Genomic DNA, 25,715 nt, shown 5'->3' with positions numbered 1-25,715 from the left:
AGACAGGGAGCCCCATCACCAGAACCAGGACAGGAAAGAGCCAAAAGTAAGGAGCTTTTGAAATATCCTAAGAAACGCAACCAAATAACACCAGACTCAATTCTGATGCAGATCATGCCTCTCAATCTGACCCAGCCAAATGTGGCCGAATCCCTCCCAAACACAAGAGGGCCTGAGCTCATTATCTCAGGCACCTTTATGACACCTTTTATAAAACAACAGGTTTGGAAATTGGCAATTGTAAAAGATGATGTTTTATTAGGTAGAAAGAGAACTCATGGTTTAATATCTGCCAATAACTTTTGAAGCTATCTATAGTTCTATATCTGTGAAACTTTTTCTAAATCACATTCATTTAATTGCTGTGCCTTTATTTTCAGACAAGATATAATTTGAACTTATTTTTGTATATTCTCCAGAATAACCACAAACCTATCTGTTAAAAGAGCATTAAAGAATATTAAAGAGTAAAAATGTTTCCCTTAAATTTTAAAAATCCATGCATACAAATGTTTATTACAAGTGGAGAGAGATTTGTTTCTTTCTTTCCTAGATAAATCAATTCAAGCAAAATCACTTTCTTCCTGAACCAAAAATATATTTTCTTCCTTATTAGAAGAAAGTATAAAACACAGCATGAGTCACAGTCACGCTTAATGTTCATGGGAAAAAGCCATGTGTGAATAATGATAAATGCATTAAATTCTCACCAAAGTTGCCCAAACATCAGTAATCAGGCTAACTGATAGACAAAAACACTTTGAATTAAATAGAATGAATTACAGAATGGTTTTAAAGAAAAATACTTTTGTTATAAATACTTGAGCTATAACGATGTTGAAAAGTAGAGGCCCTTAAAGACCTGCTTTCATAAACAGATCAGTGATCTGAAGGGCACATATAAATTATCTGTAGGTAAATGTTTCTAATGTGATGGAAAAGTTTGTTCTCAAACGAGTTAAAGCAATACTCTCCTTATACTAATGAATTGTTCATGGAACTTTTTCCCCCGAGACTGAAAACTTGCTGTAGCATTCCAAAGAATTACTGCTCCCATTTTTTCACAAGAGTCCTTGACGCCGACTTGTTTTCCTAAGGGCATCTTAGGCTGGCACCCAGTACCTAACTATATTTTGCTATGACATCTGAACTCTATACACCCAGATTAACATATGGAAAAAAATTCTAAATCATTAGACTTTCCCACCTGAGTACCTTTATTTTGTCATCAGTAAAGGCACATCGTTAGAATAAAAGTATGTCTTCCATTCTCTTGTGTATCATTTCAAAAAGGTTCTCTAAATATGAAGCCATGTTAGCTTAGAGTATCAAGACCAGGTAACTATTTTCTCCCAGATAAACGAGCAAAAGGCCCAGAAGAAAGCAAAAACGAACACTGTCACTAGGGTTGGGTAGCAAAAGATAGATCAGTTCACATCACTCTTCAGGTCATAAAACTTCAAACTGCAGAACACATAAGCACAATATTAAGACTGCCCATGATTTGGCCCTAGGTCACACAGCCAACTCTCAGCCCTGCATACTTGAGTTCTTTTAATGTATATACACCACAGAGTTCTTTTAAAAGTAACTTTAATAACACAAAGAAAGAACTTTTCAAATTAAAATATTTTAATTATAAAAGGCAAACTTCACGTTGTCCATTTAAAAGTTATTAGTCCCTCTCTTCAACTAGCTATGCAAACCCTGCACAGAACTTGAAATTTTAAAATATTTTAAATGCTTGTTTCATAGAAGAAACACCAAAAAAATTCATATTTTTACTTAATTAGAAATAATTCTTACATTGGCAAGTATCACCTAATAAAATCTCTATATTCTTAAAGGCAATGTTTCTAAAATGTCTTCCTAGTTGTAATCATTTTGAGGAAATCTGCAGTTTTCGAATTTTAAAGTTTGAAAAGTAAAATAATGGTAATCTAAAGAAAATTCTGAGATAAACACTTACTTTAAGATAATTCAAATGTATTTTGTAACAGGAATACTAAGTGATACAACTACAGTGTATATACTTTTTTTAAAATTTAAATTAGAGTTTCTGTCATCTGGGTCACAAAGGTCCACCTTAATCTCAGCACATAACCAGGGCCTGTTACCTGAAAAAGGGGAAAGATGTACGAATGACAATTCTGAAAATGTAAGTTATTTAAATTTATGAAATTTCATGAAAAAAGCCTAACTTTAATTCATAAGCTATTGTTAATTATCAGCTCTATTAGATACTGTACATAAAGTAAATATTAAACAATTTCCTTAAACATTATCTGAAAGCTACTTTTCTCACCTGGCTTAAATGACTTAATTCTCTCTTTTACATGTGTTATATGCCCTCTTATTTTAACTCTGTGCATTTAGGCATACTGTTTCCTGAGTCATCTAGACAGTGATATGATTTTAAATGAATGTCCATGTTTTATGTTTGCCAAAGGAAGTCAATAGACCAGCAATGTCAAAGCAGATGAGAAAGCAAAAACACTGCACAATTGCTAAATTAGCCTCAAGGTAGCATTTGCTGAACTGGCGACCAGCATTCACAGCTGGAACAAGCCTTTCAATAGCGTGTGCTGCTGCCAGAGAAATACCTGGCTTTGAACTCTGCTTACTCTAAGGACATTCACCAATTCAATGAATATAGATTTATACGGTTTATATGTAACAAAAGTTATCTGGAATGTACATATTAAGAAACAGTGTATAAGAAAGCTCTAAATGTTTACTATGACAGAGTACACCTGAATTATTCAAGGTCAGAAATTCAAATACTTGAACCATTCATGCTTCAAACTCTGAAGTAAGTAAAAAATCCAATGAGCACTCAAAATCCTGTCACAAAGACCCAATAAATAAGGCCATGAATTTCACACAATTGTCTCTGACACAAAATTTACTGTTAAAGACATTTGCTCACAAGGTTTTCTGAGGCATAATTAGAAGCAGTCATACCAATATCACTTATGAAACAGAAGTGGTCACGGAGGTCTGTCTTAGGTTTTTAAGCATACAAAAACTAGATGCTGCAAACTGAGCCTCTAGATCCAAAAATGCCTAAATCATCTTCAGTTTCCTCTGCTTGAGATTTTTTTGAGTTTAACAGCTAAGTTTAATAACTACGGCTTTCAAAGAATTCTAGTTAACATGCAAAATAAAATGCATACATTGAAGGGATATATTTCAATTATGTGAAAAAAATGCATAAATGTTGAATAATGCTTTATTTCTCGATGTCAAGTAATACAAACATTATTATCATGTGCAATTCTTTATTCATAATTCTATCTCAGCAAGGTCTACTGAATTCAGTCACTGTTCACCATTCCCCAAAGTCTTAGTCCAGACTCCAACCATGGCTTCCAAAAGCTATAGTGTAACCACTAACAGGGCTTCTCCGTGTCTCCAGCCCTAAATGTTATCATCTCATCTCATGCTGGAAAACCTATTGGTTCTCTATAGCCCAAGAGAGAACTTCAGACTCCCCTACAAAGACCTTCACAACTGAACCTACTTCAGGTGCTTCTCACTGTGCACTGATGTCACAGCTACACTGAATTTCTAAGTTATGCCAAAATTTTCCGTGTTCCTTTGCTCCTCCATGTCTTTGCACACACTCTCATGTTGCTATACAGCCCCTTCCTTTCCCTTCTCCCCAGAAAGCTCTTACACATTTTCAATATCCAGGTCAAGTAGAGATTCTCCTGCAACCTGCCGGAAGTCTCCAATTGCGCCTTATTCTGTGTTCTCACAATAATCTATTTATAACTTTAATATCGTGTTTTCCTTTGTTATTTTCCTTGTATTCTCCCCTTTCATCTTTGTACGTCAAGTGCCGTCACAGACTGGGTGCTCGATATGCTTCAGGAGGGAAAAAGGAAAGAAAAAGGGAATGGGCAGGAGGAGGGGAGAGAGGAAAGGAGAAATGGTTTCCTCCTTTGACAGGATGAGAGAGAACTATGGCAGGCCTCTGTGGGCCTTTCAGAAAAATGACATTAAAGATTATATTTTTTAAAGTTAAATGATTACTGAATGCCTTGGAATTATAAATGAAGCTTATTTAGGTCTTATAGAAATAATGCCAGTAATTAATTAAACGTATTATAATGGTAGTGTAGTGGAATGACACATGCATGGGCTTTGAGCAGACTAAATTTGAATGTTACTGACAGAAACCAGCAACTGTGTAACTCTGAGCGTCCTACCTTCACTCATCTGTAAAATAAGTCTGACCACATATGATTGCTATAAGTATTTTCTCAGAAAACGGGTAAATACTGGGCAGATGTTGAATATGTAGTCAATGATATGATAGACCTTGATTTAGAAATAAAATTTCAAAGCTATCAACCAAAACAAACCAAAAATAATAAAGATATTAAATTTAATAATTTAATTTTAGCTTAATGACTTATGACTAGCTATATAACTATAAAATTTATAACTACTTAAGAGAAGGCCTTAAACAGAGTCTATAGAAAATTAATTACTTTTTAAAGATATTCCTATTTCATGCTGTGATTTGAAACACAAAAAACTGAGAATGGTTAATTTCTCCATGACCATTAAAAATTGATTTGATTTCCATTTGGAGAATCATTTCAAATCTGGTTCAATTACTGTATATGTTAAGAAAGCTTTAAAAATGTATCCACACAATCAATGGCCATATAAAAATTCTCTGGAATAATAAAATTGAAAAAAAAAAGAAAACCTTCCCTTTTTAACACAAAGTACTGCTCTAAAACATGTGACACACATCCAACTTAATTTCTGACCAGCTCTTGACTAGTGGTTTTCTGGCAGTTGAGCATATAGTAGTATCACATTCTGACAAATGATGATCTCCTGATGGTGACATTCAGCTGTTATCAATATTGTAAACATGTCTGTTAAATCTGTTTACATTCCCCCTGAGCTGGCACAGCTTTCCTAATGCCTACATTAATAGCAAGGTAGAACTGCAATAACAAATGAATTTCATTTAGTCTATGGCTAAAAGCCTTGAGAAGTACCCATCTAAGGCTTAAAACCAATTTCCATTTAGCTTCAATTTCTCTTTTAAAGAGAAATTTCTGCTACTTAAATTACTTTGAAAATTACGGCACAATCAAGTTTATTTTCCTAGTCATTTTTGGCTTGTTTTCCCAATATAATTAGAATTTAATTATTCCTAATCTCCTCTAGTAAATATATAAAAAGTTTCTGTCCTATGACAATTTCACATTTATTAAAAACAAATCTAGTCAGGACCAGGGGAGGAAGGGTACAATTGAGAGGATCGTTTTATGAACTATATAGATGTCTAACCAATGTACTGTATACTTGAAACTAATTTAAATAAATAAATTAAAATAAATTAAATTAAATAAAGAACCTTAGGATAAGGAAAAGAAAAGAAAAAGAAAAGAAATGAAACGGAACGGAACGGAACGAGAAGAGAAGAGAAGAGAAGAGAAGAGAAGAGAAGAGAAGAGAAAAAAGAAAGAAAAGAAAAGAAAAGAAAAAGAAAAGAAAAGAAAAGAAAAGAAAAGAAAGAAAAGAAAAAGAACCTAAGGATTAAAAAAAAAAAAAAGAAGAAGAAATCTAGTCAGAGTAGGGTCACCAGATTCAGCAAAGAAAAATACAGGATGTCCATTTAATTTTGAGTTTCAGATAAACAATGAATAATGTTTTAGTACACGTGTATCTCAATATTATATGGAACTTATTTATACTAAAATATTATTCATTGTTTACCTGAAATCTAAATTTAATTGGATGTCCTGTATGTTATTTGAGAACCTTAAATTAGGGTATTTTAACAACTTGCATCTATAATAGGTGGGTCAAATTTATGACCGAGTTTCACCAGAAATGTTTTCCTGTGGGTGGTCTCTTAGCCTGCAGAGTTGTTCTTTGGGAGGTGTGAGTGGGGTGGAAGGGCAGGTTGGTTATAAAGATCTATTTTGGAGCTCTCTCACTTTTTCTTGATCATTCTAATGAATAATGGCATTTTGACATCTGCTTGAGCAGCACCATAGCTAAGTTGCTAGTTGTTTTTCAGTAATCACTCAAGAGATATGAGGGCTCTCAGAGATACTGGTTGTCTTAAAAAAAAAAAAAGGCTTCCTCCTGCTGATCTAGTTCACAGGTCTTAAGCAAGAAAGAAGACTTTGAAAACAGGGAAATAGAAAAGGTGGATTGAATGCATTCTGCTTGTTTAAATGTTTACATCCAAAATAAAAGTAAGAAACTTCATTAATTTTTTTTTTTTTTTTTTTTTTTTTTACTTAGGATAAAAAACTAAAAGGCATAAAGGAAGAAAACATAAGGGCTATCATTCAAATATTTGCCAAGGATATTAAATCATGTCATATTTGCATTAGTTTTCCTCCCTTTAACAAGCCATTCTCCTTAGTCTAAACCTATATAACATCCAGGCTCTTCCTTTAAAATCTCATTCTCTTCACTGCCTTCCAGGCACCATCCTCCATCAGATGTGCTGGCTACTGCTCCTCACACTGTTCTGATTTCCTGTCTATTATTCAATTTAATAAACACTTATTAAAGCAATAAGCAAGGTGAATGGTTCACATTATCAAGCTGTTTGTAGTATGGTTATAAAAAGAGGAATTTACAATAAGGGAAATGCGTTGGACTTATATATAAAAGAACTCAGGAGAGCCTGAACCTTGGGCATGTCTAATAAGGGTAGAAAAGAGGGGACAGGTTCCTAAGACTGTAGAATTAGAACTTACAGGACTAGGCAACTGTTTAGAAGAGGAAAGGAAGCTAGAGAAGAAACTGCCTGAAAAGAAAATTAGATGTGATTAGTTGACTGGCAGGTAAATGGGAGTTGAGAACACAGATCATTCTTAAGGAAGGGAAAAACTGCATTGAGCCTAGACAGAGTAAGGTCTAGAAAAATTGCATTGAACCTAGACAGAGTAAGGTCTAGAAACATGCCATGAGAAGAGAGGCAGCCCCATGAGAATGGGAATGAACTGCCACAGACAGTCAATGGGAAGGAGTAACCAAGACAGACATACTGAACAGCAATGCACCAAAAGCCGCTTCGTGAAAAGTAGAGCATCTAACAAGCAAAGGAGGGTGAAGATAAAGCTGAATCAATCTATGCTGGTCATCATCCTAAAGGATGTGCCAACCCTTTGGAGCTGAGCTTAGAGCTCCTTCTCTTTGCCTCAGAGCATCCAGGGTAAACCGTATTAGAGATATTAGAGTAGTAGAATTGTCTGTCATACACACTAGTCTCTTGGCAAAAATTAGTAGTGCCCATATTCACAAGAAGCATTTGAAGAATGAATGAATGAACAAATTAGTGGCCGTTAGGACCTCAGTCTTCCATGTCAGTTTTACATCATAATGCTCTTTCTAGCCTCACAAACTAGCCTCTCATGCATAAGTCTTTATAACTCATTCTGCCTCAAGCAAAGACCAAATTATTTTGCTCTTTGTTGACTTGCTTTACCAGCATTCAAACAGTCTAATAAAATCCATAAATTGTTTTCAAAATGTGTTGCTAAAAGCCTTTGGGTTCCATGATACATGCTGTCCCAACTCAACCCCATCTCTTAGTCCAGGGACTATCCAGAATCATATAAGCTTGAGGGAGGGGGAAGAATAGCAGTCATACTTAAATTGGTTGCGTAAATGAAACATTATTGTAAGACTGTGGTTTTTAAAAATGACTGAGGTTTTTTTTTAGTTTAAAATAAATTATTCATCCTTTAAACTCTAAGTTTCATACAAGGTCCACGTCCTTTCATTTATGTTTAAATTATTGCCCAAATATCTTAATACAATTCAAAACCCTTCCATCATTCACCTCTCACTGTACACCAAAATGGAGTAGGTAAGGCAATGAACAGATTCTCCTTCTCTATGGTTTATTTTCTGCAGCTTTTTCTGTTTTCCAGTCATGGATCTGAAGAATTATCCTCCAAGAAGCCAAGAAATGTATTAACACAGGTTGTTCCTGGGAAATTCAAAGGTTTAATTCAGCTTCACACTAACATTGTTTTAATTGGCTCGGAACGGGAGCCAGTCAAGCACTGGTGTGCAGAAGCTCTCCTGAGAGCCAATTTGTGCTCATCTCTTCCCAACTCTGCATTCAGTGATACCACCTTGGTAGCCCGAAATCCACCATGCTGGGAGTGTTTACCCCACGGAAATCTGCAAATGCTACAAATCGGGGCTTTTTTTCTGCTCACATTTAAAGTTTTTTTTTTATGCTCCCTACAAGGAAATAATGCACAACTAGCTTGAGAACTACAGCACACAGTTAAAATTTTTTATGTTCCTACAAGGAATATTGGCATACAGTTAAAATTTTTTTATGCTCCCTACAAGGAATTAATGCACAACTAGACTTGAGAACTACTGACAAGGAATATACTCAATGAATTAGGTCTGAGGGTTTCTGATATGTCTGCAATTACATGTTGGCAGCCTCACTACCTAGTGCCAATAACATGCAATATTTTATATACTCAATGTGCTTCAAAAATCTATATATAATCTGTATTTTTAATTGACTCAAATTTTTAATGTTAAAAGAGAGTTTGCTAATTTTTAATTAAAAGTTTAATCGTAGATTTTGGAATCATAGAATTTGAGTGCTGAAGGGAATTTAAGAAGTGATCTAGTCCAATTCTTTCAGAATTTTTTTAAAAAAAGCACTAAGATCATATAAACTGAGACTCACTGATATACACTAACCTATTGTAAAGGCAGCGCCAAAATTGCAATGTCTGCCTGCAACCTGACCACCTGAATTTCTATGCGAGTTTATATGGTGGATTTGACTTAAAAAAGAGGAGAGAGAAAGAAACAGAATTCCATTGTGACTGCTCAGTTCTAGTACCAAGGGACCTGTTTGAGAGCATGACGGCAGAAAAAAACTCATACTTTCAAATGAAAATGTCAACACATAGCCTGAGTAAAATAATTAAGTAGAGCACATATTTCCATACTTCATCATTTGAGTAAAGCAAATACCTGTATTGAAATCATCTCTCATGGAAAGAAGACTTCCCTTCTCACAGGATGCTGAACAATTACCGCAGATTAGAGCATGGCTATCACAGTTCCTTAAGCACATAATGGTGTGCTCTGATGGAAAAATAATACATTACTGGTTGGTTTTTTTTAAGTATAATAAAGAAAAGAGAGAAACATCATACCCATGCAAGAAGCAACAGATTTCTTTTCACTGTTCCACAGTATCCTAACATCCCCACGATGATCAGGAAACAGCAAACGGCAATCATGACCGGATGAACTACAGGAAAGTAAGTCAAGATGACAGCCTCCTCTACCCTAAAAGAAGAATAATAATGTCACATTATAAATACAATATAATTAAAAGACACTCAAAACATAGTACAAGACACAATTGTTATTTGTGTTAATAATCCTATAAATCAACATGCCTCAAATGAATGTATTGCTATTTTCAACATCATTGAGCTATTGCTAATTTGCTTGTTTGCTTTATTTTTATTTTGTTTAGTTTTTATGCAAGTGGTACATTTCCTACTTCAACTCATTCAAAATATATTATAAGATAGGACTCCTTTAGAAGAAGTTGTTGACCTACTATTAGCTTGGAAGCGTCAGCCTGAGGGAACCACACTGGACCCTTTGTTATTTCCCAGCTGAGAAGAATCTCCTCCCTCCACTCTTTCCTGATCTCGGGCTCCATGTACAGCATTTTACTTCTCCCTGAGAACTGATCCTTCCTAAAGATATGAAAAACTGCTATATAAAGGAAAATTTTAATATTTCTATATTAAAAGAAAGAGGAAGGGAGAGAGATGATTTTTGCTAGAAAACTATGAAAAAAATCATTAACTACAACCAGAATAGTAAGAGTAATAATAATAATAATAAAAATTACCATTACTAAGCTTCACTGTTAAGGACTTTACAAAAATGTATCTCAGTTAATTCTTAGGACATTTCAGAGTGGTATATATTGCATTCCCTGTTCAGAGGTGAAAAAATTGAGGCCGAGTGAAGTATTTGCCTCTTGCGATGTTTGCGGGTCAACCTTTGAAATTTTAAAAGTAAATGGCATTACTGGGTTTGGTTTTCATTTGCTCAGGAATATGAAAGTAAGAAAGCTAGCAGTGATTTTCATAGAGACAAGTAGCTCTGCTGTCCTTTATATGCAAATATGACATCACCAACAGAAGGACAGGCGACTGTTATTTTCATACCCATAAATGTTCTCTAGGATCGGTGGCACACCTTAACGACAATGCTAGAAAATGCAAGCTCCGTAACAAAGGTAGCCATGGGCAGGGAAAACTTTCTGAATGATTGTGGAAGAGCACTACCATTTAAACAGCTGCTGGCAAAGTTACCTAGAAACTAGTGCCTGAGGAAACCTAATGAAAGAAATCAATTGTTAATTGTAAAGCCTACCTTGTTTCTGCGGTTAAAGTGAGAACATTATTTAGGTAGTCCCTCATCCAAGCAGAAACTGCCAACACGCTGATGGACATTAACTAGCAAGAAAAAAACATAAACTGGTTACCAAAGACTTTTGCACTCTATGCCAGATTAATAGTAAAAAAAAAAAAATAAGGACTTTTGTTACATAGTCATTATGTTTTTACCCAATTACCACTTCCACCCATTGAAATTTACTGTTATTATAAATATCTGCCATTCCATTTTGGAATCATGTCACAGCCACTAAATAGAATGTCACCAAATAGGATACGGATAGATATACTATTAAATTGCTGATGCCAGGTTCAAGACAAGAATAGCACAAGATGAAGATAACATAGAACTGAATTATCAAATCTACAAGATGAGCTTAAACCATGTCATGTTTAAGCAAGGAAGCAATCAAAAACTACTGATGTTGTCAAAAAAGTCACAAGCTAAAGTTCAAACAATTTGAGCATCAAAATAATAATAATAATAATAACAAATGCAATGGTTTCAAGCATCAAGTCTGCTAACATATCTTAATTCATAATAATACTTAAAAAAACTCACTGATCACCTTTGTAGGATGCTGGATACTCAACTCATTATTCAGAAAACTAATATGAATTAAATATTTACCCTATCTTTCCTATACAAACCAAAGACACAAACACTTAATGAAAATTTTTATAGATGAGTTTCTGCTAATATGTGAAGGAAGCATAACAGAGTACCACTGTTTAACAACATCTTCTGGAATAATGAATTTCTAGGCAAAGATCCTTCATGGCTGCCAAAATTATCAGGTCAGTAGTTCTCAGTCCTGTCTGTACATCAGAATCACCTAGGACTCAAATTACTGAACCCAGAACCACTTTGGACCAATTCTTGGGGCCTGGGCATAAGAAATGTGTAAAGGATCCACAGATGTTCTAATGTGTAGTCAGGACTGAGAACTACTGTGTCACATGAAAGGCTGATGGGAACTTTTAGAATGGAAAGATCAGGGTGACTTAAAATACCAGACCCCCACTGATCAATCTTAGTATCACAAAAGGGAACAACCAGATATGATATCTCCCAAGGCGATGCAATCAGACATACACCTTTGAAATGTTTTTACCAAAAAGTCAAACCTGAATTTAATCAACCTTCCAACTTTCACTTTATAGGAATTACAGGGAATAGATTTAAACTTGTTAAATACCACTGTGCGAATACAATCAGCAAAATCAAGAACATGAGAAATTTTATGAGACAAATGATATAATTTCTTCAATTAAAAAAAATTGGCAAGTGGAAAAAAGGAAGAAAGGAAAAATCGTTATAAATTAAGAGACTTAAGAGATTATCCAATGCAATATGTTGACCTGGGTTGAATCCTGATTCGAACAAACCAATCACAAAGAGACATTTATGAGATGACTAGGAATATTTTATCATGACTGGATATTGAAAAATATTAAGAAATTATTTATTATTTTAGATATGGCAAAAGTATTAAGGTTTTTTTAAAAAATGATTCTTTTTTTAAAAAATTTCTTATCTTTCAGAGATACATGCTGAATGGTTTGATAAATAATCATGATGCATGGGGATTAGTGGGAAGTTTATAATTATTAAAACTGGGTAATGGGTAAGTGGAGATTAATTATACTGTGCTTTCTGCTTTTGTATATGTTTTAAATTGTTCATAATTCAAGGTTTTTTTAAAAAAACAACTATCTAGAATGCATTCAAAATGAGTCTTCCTGGGAAGCCTTTCCAAAAGCTGAAAATCGAACCCTAAGTTCTGAAGGTCTTTCCTACTTTGATGGAAGTTTTTCTAAAATGTGCCTTATATTTATCTCCTTAAGCACAATACAGAGCAATTCTACTTAACTTGATTCTTAATAATTTCTGTAACCTTAAGGAATATCAATTACCATTATATGTTACAGATTTATCTTAAATGATGAAATAATAAATATACAAGATAGGAATGTGTCTGTACTGACTCAAGCAGTGGCCGTGAAATATGCTTTCTGGATAAAGGCTCCAAGGTAAGCAAAACATGTAGATCTCTGACCTCTTGTGCAATGAAGTATGGCTAGCTGCTTAGAAAGTCAGCTAGTGAATTCCCTAGTCCTTCATTCAGTTGCAAATATTTACTCAACACCTACTATCTGCCTTGTATTGTCAGTGCCAGATTGGGAGATTCAGAAATAAATAAGAGAAGCAAGAGTCCAGCCTGTATGGAGCCTCTTGTGGGACATAAGGAAAAAATATATAAACCAGATAATTACAGACTGAAAAAAGTACCATGAAGCAAAAGCACAGAAGAGAGCAGTAACCTGTTCAAGGTCTTACAGACTCTAAGTGACTGAGCTAGGATTCAAATTCGGGTCTTTGGTCTTTGGGGCTTTAGGCTCAGTCACTCACTGCTTTCCAAGTTTAGAGATGAGCATGACAAGTTCCACAGACAGTGAGGAGACAAACCTGCACAGCATGCAGGTTTCCTTTAAAAAAAAGGTGTGTGTGCGGGTGCGGGTGCGGGTTGCGGGGGTAATCTGTAGTGATTAGGCTCAGTCTGAATGTTTGTACCATGATCTTTGGTGAATGGGGCTCAGGGGTCCTTGACCTAAAATATGTTAGGAACCCTGAGACCATAATTCAGAGAATTAGGCCAGTTATTATTATCCTCATTCCCACTGGGAATGAAGAACAGATTGTAAACCTAATAAAATTACCCAGTGTATTAAACATGCTTCTAGCTTCTATAAACTTAATACTTTAACATCTGTTCTACATGCTTATACTGGACATATGTTGGTCTGGACAAACTGATAATATGCCTGAGCTACCTCGCCTTGGCTGCCTGCCTTTCACCTACCTACCCTGGGAAAGAGTCCTTCTCCCGAGCATGCGCTTTTCATTTTCAAATACAAACCAACCAGTCCGGTGTCCACACACCCAACCACCTTCCTTACTGAGTTCTCTCACTCTGGGTCACTCTACACCTGTCCTAATCACTGAAAAATCCAGATGCCAGAAAACTAGAGACAGGTTCTATATGCCAGAGGCTGCTAAAATTATTCAAACTAGACAATACAAAACCCCCTTATCCTGCCTTACTTGTTCCTTCTTAAAAAAGCCACAATAAAAGTAGTTGCCCAGTTTCCCCACTTCTCTGCCTTATGATGGACCCCAGTGTTTCCCTTCTTGGTCCACCTGTAATGAGACATCTACTCCCTTGGGATCTGTGAGTATAATAAACTACCTTTTTTAATGGAAGTTGTCTCTCGATGTGTTGGCCTTACCATACCTAAATAATAGAACCCGTTGAAACACACATGGCTAGCAGGGAACATGGACCACTTAATTAAATTGGAGGCTATGTGTTCTCCCTCTGTTTGATTATTTATGGATCTCTAAATACCTTGTAAGTTTCATGGAGACAGGAAAGTCTATTAATGTGCTATTTTATTTTATTATGTCAAATTATCTTGCAGTTTTAAATAATTCTCCCCTTTTTATCACTCTTCAAAATTGTAACTGACCTTGGTTTCTTCATTCTCAAATTTTTTACTGACTGTTCAACCAATTTTCAGTATCATAGCTCAGGTGTCAGTGACTTAACATATTCTTCATTTTGTATAATGTATTATCAGTGGTAGTCTTTATACACAGTTCTTCCATATATAACGAAAAGTGTATGTCTTTTAAATGGCATATTCCAAAACATTTCCAGTAGGATAGAATGGTTAAGAGCATGGGTTTTGATGTCATTCTTCCATCTAAAAAACATGCATTGATTGATCAGCTGTGCTTTGCCAGGTACTATGCAATGTGATGGACATGTACTGATGGGCAATAACAGACATCATCTCTGCTCTATGAAATTTACTAAGTGATGAGGACACGCATTAATCAACTCATCAGATATAAATGCATAACTACAAACTGTAATAAGTAGTGGAAAGGAATAATACAAGTTACTATAAGAACTCCTTTTGAGGTGACTGACTTATTTCATAGGGTCACAGGAACTTCGCTAAGACAGCTGAGATCTGAAGGATAATTATTGAGTTCATCAGGGAGAAGGAGGTTAAAAAGAACATTTCAGTTAGAAAGAACAGCAAAGGTCCCAGTGTGGAAGGCATCATGCATAATATGTTCAAAGAAGGGAAATTGGCACATGGTAAGGATAGAAAGCTAGGCAGGGCCAAGATCACAGAGTCTTAGAGGTCATTTTAAGACATGTGGTCTTGACCATAAGGACAATGAAAAGCCATTGAATCAGAGAGCCTTCATTTGAATTCCAACTCTGCTCCATTTAAGCTATATGACTTTGGGTGTGTCATTTCATCTTTCCTAAGCCCCAGTTTTCTGTTATAATAATAAATCCAACTTCACAGAGGATTTATGTGATGAAAAATCAGAGTAGGATTCATTTATATATTTGTACGTACTTATTTTATCTCAAGTCCCTTTGACCTCAAGGCTTTCTCTTAATCTTTCTTAGTCAGCTTAAGAGATATGACAACTCCAAAATCAGTTCAGAAATGGAATCTTCACATATCTGAAGGTCTAATGAATGGGTCAGTGCAAATATGCTGTGATATAACTACCTATTGGACTTCCGTGGCTTTCTCAATTTTAACATCTCAAAAACTGAATTCATCTCCTTTCCTCTGGAAACCTGTGCGTCCCTCCTATCTCAATAAATGGTATAATCAACGCTTCAATCACATAACTGGCAACTTGGCAGCCAGCCTAATCCTCTCCCTCTTCCTCAGTCTTACATCTAATTACTTTCAAGTCCCACAGATTGTTCCTGCAACTCGCCTAGTGAATTCCTCCCATTTCCTGCCACTTCTGGGTAGTTCGGGTCTTCAATCTCTTGTCAGGCAATTACAATCACCTTATAATAGAACTCTCTGGCTCACAGATTCCACCTCAAATTCACCCTTCAGTTAGCTTTATAAGACAAAGATCAAGTTCTTCTGCTTATAAAGTTCTACAAGCTGACCCTGATGGCTCCTCCCCAACTCTACTTCCACTTTCCCCCAACTCTCTCCTACAGAAAAAAGTTTAAACTCTAGCAGGGCACACAGGCCCTCTGAAGTCACCCTTTAACCTATCTCTTCAACTTGTTTCCTGCCAGCTCTTCCCACACATATTCTGTACTTGGATGACAAAAAACCCACTTGCACTTCTCCATTATGTCCATGCAGATCTCCTAAAGCCTCTATGTCTTTGCCCATGCAGTTCCTTCTGCCTGGAATGCTATTCTACCCTAGCCTTTCTGTCTTCATGGGTAGAAAAACCTCATGCTGAAAGACCAGCTCAGATATCAGCTGGAGTGTAAAGATGTTCTCCAAACTCCCTTTTTACCCTAGTCAACGCTCTTGTACGGATTTCATAGAATGGTTATCTCTAGTTTCCTATTTTACCCACCCATCTCCCTTCTTTAGAGCAGGAGCCCCCAACCCCAGGGGTGTAGACTGGTCCTGGTCCGTGGCCTGATAGGAACCAGGCCACACAGCAGGAGGTGAGCAGCAGGCTAGCGAGAGCAACGCTTCATCTGTTTGCAGCCACTCCCCAGTACCATAATCACAGCTTCAGCTCCACTTCAGGCATTAGATTCTCATAGGAGCAGTGGTCTCTGGTGCCAAAAAAGGTTGGGGACCTCTGCTGTAGAGAACACAGACCACTGCTTACAACCCCATCACATAGCAGAGTACCAAGACCAGTAATGAGACCTAATATATAGTGAATAAATGAATGAGAAAATAATTAAAGGGAGATGATTCCAACTTGCAAGATAAGCTACTAGAGATCTTTAGCAAAACTAGGAGATACTTTAAGTAGAACAAAGCTTTCTATATCACTGGAAATTTTCTAGTAGAGACGTGCCTGCTGATTTATAAGATCAGAGATTTATATATCACGTTTAAATGTTCTCAAAAGTCCTTTAAACTACAAACTTTGTGTCCTACTTGGCCCTACTGTTTTTTCACAGTAGTTATCCAAGCATGGTAGCTGTATACTGAACATTAGTCAAAATAAATAATATCAACCCAAAGCCTTATCTTATAGTAAACAAACAACTCTGAGAATGAACCGCTTTTTATTATGACATTATTTCCAGCTACATTAAATGTCTGAAAACAGTTCCATTCTCAGAGAAGGATTTTATATACTGAGGTTGGGAAAATAATAATGGTAACAACAAATATAGTGCAAGTTATAGCAAAAAAACTAAGTAAAATGAGACAAGTTCACCTCAATAACTAATCTTGATGTTATTAAATCTAAAAGCACTAATTATACAAGTAATTCAGGACTCCTTACTAATAATAATGGTGTTTTCTACTAATTTTCCATATTAATTTAATTCAACTGTCATTCATGATAATTAAATTATTAGGAATAATGTAGTTACCATATGTAACTAGTTTTATAACTTCTTACATTTTCTACCACATTGCAAAATATTATGTGTAGTTCAAGGAAATATTTAGAAGATAATACAATATCACTTTAGAGAAATAGATTTAATATCTGCTTAGCCAGATATTTGCCACATTCTTCTGTGTAAAACATTTAGAAAATGCTAGCTCTCAAGAAATATTTATAAATATGAAATCTGCTGTGTTGGAGATACATTCTGGTTCGGCTTGCATATAATTATGTAAAAATAAGTATTGAATCAAGTTGTTTTCTAAATCAGAATTTTATGTGTATGCACATTCCCTAAATTTGTTATGAAATGTATACCTACAGTTTCCACCAAATGGTAAGGTCATAGTCAAAAGACAGATTTCTAAATCCTTCACCTGTCTGCCACACATAACACATAGTCTCATACAAGGTGACAGGGACACCAATAATCTCTGTTCAGGGCTGACAGATATCTGAAACCACCTACCTGAACTTTTCCTTTTATGTCACATCTGCTAGAAAAGAGCAAACGCAGAAGAGAAACCAGGGACTTACAGTCCTGTCTCTGGAGAAGTTGGAGAAGCCATTCAGACTTTCCAAACCTCTGTTTGTTCATCTTAAAAATGGAAAAATTGGACTAGATGCTTTTTAAATTCCTGGTTGTTTTTTTTCCTTAAAAATAAAAGGATTTAATTGTTATTTATTGAAAGGTAAAGGTCAATCAATTCTTGATTATTCAGAGGCTGGTGGCCCAATGTCAGTCTTTCCCGGCAGCATGTCTGTTTTACGTCCTCATGCCCACTCCCCTCTGCCTTTGGTCAGTTGATGCCTCACCAGTTTCCCTTCTACCAGGAGATGAGCAGCAAGAAAGAGAACAAATAGCTAACACTATTTGAGGATGCTGTGGAAAAACCAGCAATGTAAATGATGGCTGAAATGAGTTCTGGGGGTTACTTGTGCATATTATTTAAACATCAAATCTATTAATTAGAGCTGAATAAGTCAATGGCACCCTGGAGCTGTTCTGACTAATAGTTTTTATAGATCATCATGCTGCCTGTAGATAGGGAGTCCACATGTCCTGGTCTGACCAGGTTTTAAGCCTCTGTTGTCATTGTATAATTATCAGCAGCAACATCCCCTTCACTTCACTCTCAAAATTGTCCTGTTTCCATGACAAATTACCCTACAGAGATGGCAGGTAAGAGAAGAGTAAAATGTCTCCTGCACTGCAGTTTCCGTGCTGTCCAATGGCAGTAAACGTCCCCAAAGGCCTCACTCATGATTGTTCTCGGTGAGGACAGATGAGTGAGGGGCTACTGCTCCAGTCTGCAGTGGGGTATGCACCAAAGAACCCTCTATGCTCTTCTCTTTAAAAGGTGTTCCTTAAGAAGCATGTGGTTTACCTACCCATCCTTGCCCAGCTGAGCCACACTGTAAAAAAAAGGCATATCGGCTTTGTCCCTGACACTAAAGTTCATTTTTAAAAGGCACAAACATTTGTTGGAGGGTTCTCCATTATTCCTTAGGAAGAGTTAAAGAAAACTGAAATGTCTTTCACAGTATGAAGTTGGGGGCATGAATTTAAAAACTAGCATTTAATGTGACTCTACGAATGCTGTGGGAAAGCCAGTGTTCTACGTAGGGTCTGCATAGGTCAAACACATGAGGTTTACTGTGGACGGCCAGCCAAAAAGCAACAGAACACCAAGCCTTTGCTGTTTTGTCTACCTCGCCTATATTCCAAAAGCGTGAACGAGATTTCTTGACCACTTATTAGTCTTTCTTTATGTTTCTTTTCATATTTCATCAGGGTAGTTCCTCTCTACTGCTACTATCTTTAGTAGTTGTAAGTAAAAAACAATGACTCTTATCTGCTGGTGAGAAATGAGAGCTTAAAACTATAAATATGATATTATACTTTCAGAAAATAATAAACATATTTGATGACTGTTCACCAATTTCAGGAATTTCCAAAGAGAACCACAGTTATCCATATATTTCTAACAGGAGAAAACTACCATCTAAGAACAGCAAACACTCATAAAGCCACAGACGTTGTTATTAAAATGGAGGAAAGCTTTCATTTATTTAGATAATACGCCATCTAAACAGTAAAAGCGTGATAAATTAAAATAAACATAACCACGTTCCTTGCTCCTTTGTGGCCAGAATGTGAATCATAGTCTCAAAAGAGTTCTAAAGGCAGCTTATTCATGGGCACCACATCCCATGTGCCCATATGCATTACAAACCTACCACACTCATGACAAATCCAGGAGGTTCGGTATCTGTCTGCCGACCCCAGTACACTTCTACTGGGATTGTGCTTCTTTATAACGTGGAAGAGCCACTCAACAGATAGCAAATGAAAGGGACTAGATGTATAGCAATGAAAGGGATGCAGTGTATTCGTGATCTGCAATGGGCTGTGGATTGTTTCCTCTTAGACATACCTATACCTCACACTTAAAATACTTTTTTAATCATCATCATCATCATCATCATCATCATCATCATCATCACTCCATTTGATTTCCAACGTCCAGAACAGCGAAACAAAATTGTATAGGTCCCCCAGTGTTTTCCTAATTAAGACTTATTTTCCTTTTCCCTAAAATCTTTGTTGGATAGAGAAGGGGAAAGGGTATCAAGATAGTAGACAGGAAAAAGTCTATTTAAAATGCCAAGTGAAGAGTAAAAGTCTATAGCTCTTGATCTCGCAGGTAATGAGGGCAGACTACTCAATCATGAAAAAATAGAGGCAAGAGCAATCGCCCTCTCCATACTTAGCACGTGAAGTCTAGTTTAAAAAGTGGGATTCATATGCCACGCTGGTTTATTCTGCTTCTAATTCCAATGAGAATGAAAACTGGGAACGAAAACTAAGGACAAATACTTTGTTCCTTGAAGTTTGACACTCACACCAGCAGCAGCAGCATCAGAGGTACTTTTCAGAAATTCAGACTTTCAGGCCCAACCCCAGACATACTGAATCTTAATCTGCATTTAACAAGATGCCCAGCTGACATGTCTGTACATGGGGGTTTGAGAAGAGCTGCTCTAGAGGACTTGGAGTGAGTGAGCAGTGAACAGCTAATCCCTCCCTATGGAGGATGTTTACTTAGCTGTAAATAAATTCTCTACCTTGTCCAGAAGAACAACTCCTCCTGTACTTGGAGAAAAAAAAAAAAAGACTGCATCTCTGTTCTTACTAGCAAGTTACTGAACTTCTCTGAGTAACTTCTATTTACCTAAAAAAAAGAAAAAGAAAAGAAAAAAGAAAAAAAAAATGTTTTCCAGGGCTGTTATGAGAATTACATGAGGGAGTAAGGACATGTAAGGATGGCCAGGCATGTCCCTGGCACAGGCAGAAAACTGCTTCTGATTCAGCAGCATAGGAAATAAAGGATCTGCAAACATTGTTATAACATTGAAATAATAATGCCAATTTCCCCAAAGCGAGTATATACATTTTGACAATTCCACAAATACATTTAGTTGTATAAAATAATCTTAAAATCAGTATGGAAAAAAGATATTTTTAACCAAGACAAGAAGGGTATGTGCTTTAAAAGAACAGAAAATAAAAGAATATATCAAATTCTGGAGAAAAATTCTATTAAAAACAACATAGAAAAATTTGTTTCTTACATAGCAATAGACAACAAAAATGAAAGCAATGAACAATAAGGCAAACCTAAATGGTAAATATTAGATATTTAATGAACATGAATTATGAAATGAAATGACATATATAAATATATATATATTTGCATACGTAAAATGAGGCTTATGCTCACTGGTAGTAGAGGAAGTAAAAAACAAAGTAACAGTGAGATAACACTTTAAATCTCTCAGATTTGCAAAAATTAAAAAGTATCATAACACCAATAAAATGGCAACAAATATTTGTGTACATATAACGGGGTGTAATGGTACTCTTATTTCTGGGGACTGGATTCTCAGGACAGGATTGCTGGGTAAAGGCATGTACTAGTGGTAATGGTAGTAGCAGTATTAATCATAACAATAATAATTCCTACTGTAAAGACACTTGTGCCTCAATAATCTACCTCCTAGTAATCTACTTAGTGGAGATAATTATTGAGTATCATTATTGTATTACTAGTAGTAACAACAGTAAATACTACTACATAGATAGCATTTGCTAAGTGCCACTGTTCAAGCACTTTATATATATTAACTGTAATCCTCACAACTCTAAAAAATCTAGAAACTATCATTCCTATTTTACAGATTAGGAAACTGAGGCACTAAATGTTCCTGGCAAACAGAAGAGCTACTATATAAATGATAGATATTTTGCTATCATTATTACATATCCTCTGATAGCAATTCCACTCATGCAATTATAACTCAAATGAGAAAAACAATTTAATAAAAAAAATCATGAATGTACATCCGAATGTACATGAATGGATAGGTATATGTAAATATATCACTGTATGAAATAAAAAAAAAACACAGAAGGACAGATACTAGGCAGTATCATACGGATTATTTTGTTGGAGGGAAGGTGATATAGGGAGTAGAAGGGGGCTAAAGAAAGGGAGAAGCAATTTCAATAATCAGAACACACACAGAAAGAGAGAAAGCTGAAGTACAGGATAATGACAAAGAAAAAACATTTTTCATTCTTTGGGGACACAAGAGGCCCTGGAGGAGCTTAAAGAGCAGGTGTTTTTAAGCAAATTTTATTACTCAGAAGAGCAATGTTTTTGTTAAATAACTTGGGTCTTCCTTCCCCTACACAATGCAGATTAAGAAAATTTCCAAAGCATTATTCTTTGCTGAACAAAAACAAGTCCTAGTAATTCCAAGGTTGAAAACTCAGTAATTGTCCATGTAAAGGCACTAAGATCACAAAAGAGTCACTATCTGATTATTTGACCTTGTCAAGTCACTAAGCTACATTTAGTTTTCTTATCCACAAAGTAAGGACGTTCGACCAGGTCATCTTTAAATCCCCTTTTAGTTATAAAAATGCGATGATTCTATAATTAATAAACATAAAGTAGGAAAGTGAAGAACTAGCAAATAGAAGTGATAATTATTATACATTTTAAAGAAACAAAGTCAGAAATCTTAATACCTTATAGCTAAGCAGGTAATGACCCACTTAAAAATGTACATTTTTAGAATTAAAAACTACAATAAGATCAATTAGTGATTTTATATTTTCAAGTGGTGAATTTAACTACTCAATACTTTAATTTTCATGTTGAGAAGAAAATGTTGCCAGTTTAGATATATTTCGGATTACTCACTGAAGGCTTAATTTGTCACCTTAAAATGGAGCCATCCATAAGGAGTTCAACCAAAATGTCATCCTCTAAAGAGGACATGTTTAAAAAGGCTGGTCAATGCCAGGCAGTCAGCCAAATAAATAAATTACACATTAAAATTTCTAACAGAAAAGTTTGAATATAAGTTACTAATAGAATACAAAATTGGCAAAAAAAAAAAACCAACAAACCATTATCTGCTTCGTTCCTGAAGCAACAGTTTTAATTTTTATATTTCCTCATAAGTTTTAGAAATAATAATGTGATTATTAATAACACTTAATGAAAATGTATGTCTGGATGAAAGCATAAAAAGTCACTAACTCATAGGGCATAAAGATTTCCATGAGCTTGTTAAATTTAATGTATTTTATTTCCTTAAATGGTTATGGGATTTTCCAAGAGCATACAAAAAATTCCTTAAAACTTTGCCAACTTAGAAATAGTTACATGAAAACCACCTTTTCTAGAAAAATCTATCCAGTCTTTTGACAGGATATCTTATGAATTCTCACAAAAACAGCAAGACTGCTTGCCACAACTAGGTTCTCTATAAGCTAGTATGACAGAGGGAAACAATTTATGGCTTGCACAGTTATCTGAAATTCCTGAAAACAAGCAGTTCCCTAAGTAGTATGCCATAATTTTCTTATCTACAAGCACTAGCACGTGCATTTATTTATATCCCTAGATTAACTTCATGTCTAATTTTACTGCTACTAGTATCCAGGGGTGGATTTCTTTTTCCGAATGGAACTTGAGCTAGATCAAAGGCATTTTAAGGTCAAAATTTTACTTCTCTGAAAAACAGAGGGTGTGATCCCATGTAATTAATTAGTACTTAGCCAGGCTCTTTGGTGCATTACGTGGTGGCTGTAGGAAACCCCATCCAGCGGTCCCCACCTGTTGGTGCAGTGGCACTGTTTGACTTACCCAAAACAGCAGATTGAGGGCGTACAGCAGGCAGCGAAGGCACTTCACGGAATCTTCTCTGGCCATTGTGAGCCCCGGAAGGGAGAAGCCCCATCTTTTCACCACATCCTACCTCCAAGGGCAAAGCAGCAGCGATCTGCAGGGGACGGGGCAGAACAGGGGACTCTCACCTCCTCCTCCGCACCCCCAGCCCAGCCCTCCTCTGCCAGTCCTCAGCTGAGTGCAGAGTCTGGTCCAAAACCTAGTTCATTCTAGATACCGCTCCACCGAAAATCATTTGTTAAAGTTATAATAGTAACCTAATTCCCCAAAGTGCCAAATCAGCTTCAAATAACACCTGCTGAGAAGAGAAAAAGATAGAGTCGGGATGAATGAAGGCGCACAGTAATCTCCAGTTCTCAAGGGGCACGCGGAGGTGTCCTCTGCATTCTGATGAGACGCTCTTTAAAACCTCCCTCAATCCACGCCCCTCCTCGGGACAGCTCTGCTCGGAACTGTCCCAAAGGTTAGAAACCAAACTACCCCCTGGAGACGTCACAGGCGCCGCCGGCGAGTCTAAGGGTGAGAACGTCCCTCTCATTAGGATAGTTTCTGGGCCCCCCAACACCACACCCCCCATTCCATCCCGCAGCTCGAGTGTGAACGCGGGGCACTGGAGGGGGCGCAGCGCTGAGCTGGGATTCCGCCCGGCGACTAGGGTTTCTTTGGAAAAACGTGAGAAATGATGTTTCGGCCCCGGAATGATGGATTAGCCTGGGGCCGGGGGCGGGGAGGAGCGCAGGGGAATTAGGGCCGGTGCAGCTGTGCAGACGCCGGGTTAGTCATTCACGTCCCCTCCCCCGGCCCCGGCCGCTGCCGCGACCCCGCGCTCCGGGCGGCTGGAGGAGCACAAAGCCGAGCGTGGTCACCCGCCACACCACCGCGTCGGCGCGCCCCCGGCAGGGCGCGGGGGGAAGCGCCGGCGGCCGCAGCTGCAAAAGCAGCCTCTAAGTAGTTTAGCACACAGCACCCAGGGCAGCCGCCGGCGGGCTGGCGGGACAGCGGGCAGGAAGACAGCAGACGCGCGGTCACTCACCGTCGGCGCAAGGCTTCGCGCCCCACTCCCGCCGGGGGACAGTGAGGGACGCACGGCTGCGGTTCATGGGCGCAGGGACGTTCCTCCTGCGGAGCCGAAGGGCTGCACTGGCTCAAGCAGGAGACGCTTCCTCCTGTTCCTCTCCCCCCGCCGCCACCGCCGCCGCCGTCGCTGCCTCCTGGGAAAAAGGAAAAAAAAAAAAAAAGAGTCCTGGGCAGCAGTTGCTGGAAAGTCTCTGCTAAGCCACCTCCCAGCGCTGCTGTCCCTCCCAAGTCCTCGCCAAGTCCGGACGAGGCAGGGGCGGCAGCCAGGGCCAGCTGCACAAACTCTCAGCGCATGCTCGGGCCGCTGGCTGCCGGGGTTGGAGCTTAGTGGGTGTTTCTTGTCCCCTCACCCGACGTGAGCCCCTGAAGGGGACTCCTTACCTCTACAAAACAAGGTCCAGAAATAGATAAAGTATGGGGACTATGGGGAAATGCGAGCCGTAAACCCTTTAAAATGGTGGTGTCGGAGGTGGGGAGGCTGGGTTATAACCATAGGGAAACAGGCTTTTATTATATAAAAATATTTGTGTTTGAGAAGGGGGGCGAAGGAGTGGCCCGATCCAATTCCTGCAATGAGAAACCAGTTTTCACAACCTTTCTGGAACCTCCTCCTGTGATTTGTCACTAACTTGATGCCCTATGAACCTTCTTAATGCTTTGCTGCCCTCCCTGATTAAAAAACAAAACAAAACAAAACAGTTCTTTCCCACTCGCATAGAGCACTAATAGCATTTACCTAAACACCGGAGTAAACGTTCCATGTCCGCTGACATCCAGAATAGGAGGAAAGAATATTTTTAACTTTCACAAGTAATCCAAAGTTTGCAAAATTTTTTCCCAACAGGATTGTTTTAAGTGGGCGATTTATCTTGAATTGTGTACATAGTAATGGGAATTTGATTTTTTTTTTTCAACTAGGAATTCAGGAAGTATTAAAGTAATGAGACTATTCTTCCAAAAATACCTCCCTTTAGGAAATAAGTTTCACACTTAGAAATCGCTCCATCATATTCTCCATATAAAATGTTTATATTGTATGCACCATAGTGGTCCACATTTCTATGATTATTTTTGTGCATACTGTGTGGCAAATAAATCTTCATGACAAATCTGAATTCCCTGAAATACAAGCAACATCTCTGAGAAAACCTAATAATGGGAGTCCTTTTTAAATTTCTTTTAAGAGAAAAAGAAAATTGGAGTCCCATGTCCGTCATTGCCTGTCTACGGTCAGTTGCTGCATGACCAGAATGACAATGAGATACGCACTCATTTGGGTAGAAGTAAAATCAAGACTAAAAAAGAATCTGAGTGTTTTGGGTTAGAATTAGGATAGTTATTGGTAAGCAAGTCACTAAGCTAAATGTAAGGCAGCAAGCTCAAAAAAGCACAAAGATAGCCATTCACACAAGACCCCAAGAAAAATGTCCAGTCATCCATCAGATAACTCTAACTCTGGCAACAAAGTATCTT

At 37.2% G+C, this 25,715-nt stretch overlaps 1 protein-coding gene across 3 annotated transcripts in view; it reads right to left on the bottom strand.

The window, feature by feature from the left end:
* TSPAN12 (tetraspanin 12) overlaps positions 1-24,746 on the bottom strand; it is a 62,287-nt gene extending 37,541 nt beyond the window's left edge. Inside the window, exons 1-5 of one of the 3 annotated variants that reach the window (XM_039860743.1) lie at positions 24,624-24,746; positions 24,199-24,376; positions 23,124-23,259; positions 10,441-10,523; positions 9,195-9,330 (exon numbers count right to left, since the gene is read on the bottom strand). In XM_039860743.1, the coding sequence (XP_039716677.1) occupies positions 9,195-9,330; positions 10,441-10,523; positions 23,124-23,189 (285 nt within the window). In that variant the 5' untranslated portion in view covers positions 23,190-23,259; positions 24,199-24,376; positions 24,624-24,746. Of the gene's footprint in view, positions 1-9,194; positions 9,331-10,440; positions 10,524-23,123; positions 23,260-23,460; positions 23,992-24,198; positions 24,535-24,623 lie in introns of those variants that run through there. The other 2 variants (XM_039860744.1, XM_039860745.1) reach the window with 2 other exon arrangements.
* Positions 24,747-25,715: the final 969 nt, after the last annotated feature.

Source organism: Pteropus medius, unplaced genomic scaffold (genome assembly GCF_902729225.1).
Source record: "Pteropus medius unplaced genomic scaffold, Ma_sr-lr_union100, whole genome shotgun sequence".
Taxonomy (NCBI): Eukaryota; Metazoa; Chordata; class Mammalia; order Chiroptera; family Pteropodidae; genus Pteropus; species Pteropus medius.
This window is presented reverse-complemented; position numbering and strand designations above follow the sequence as displayed.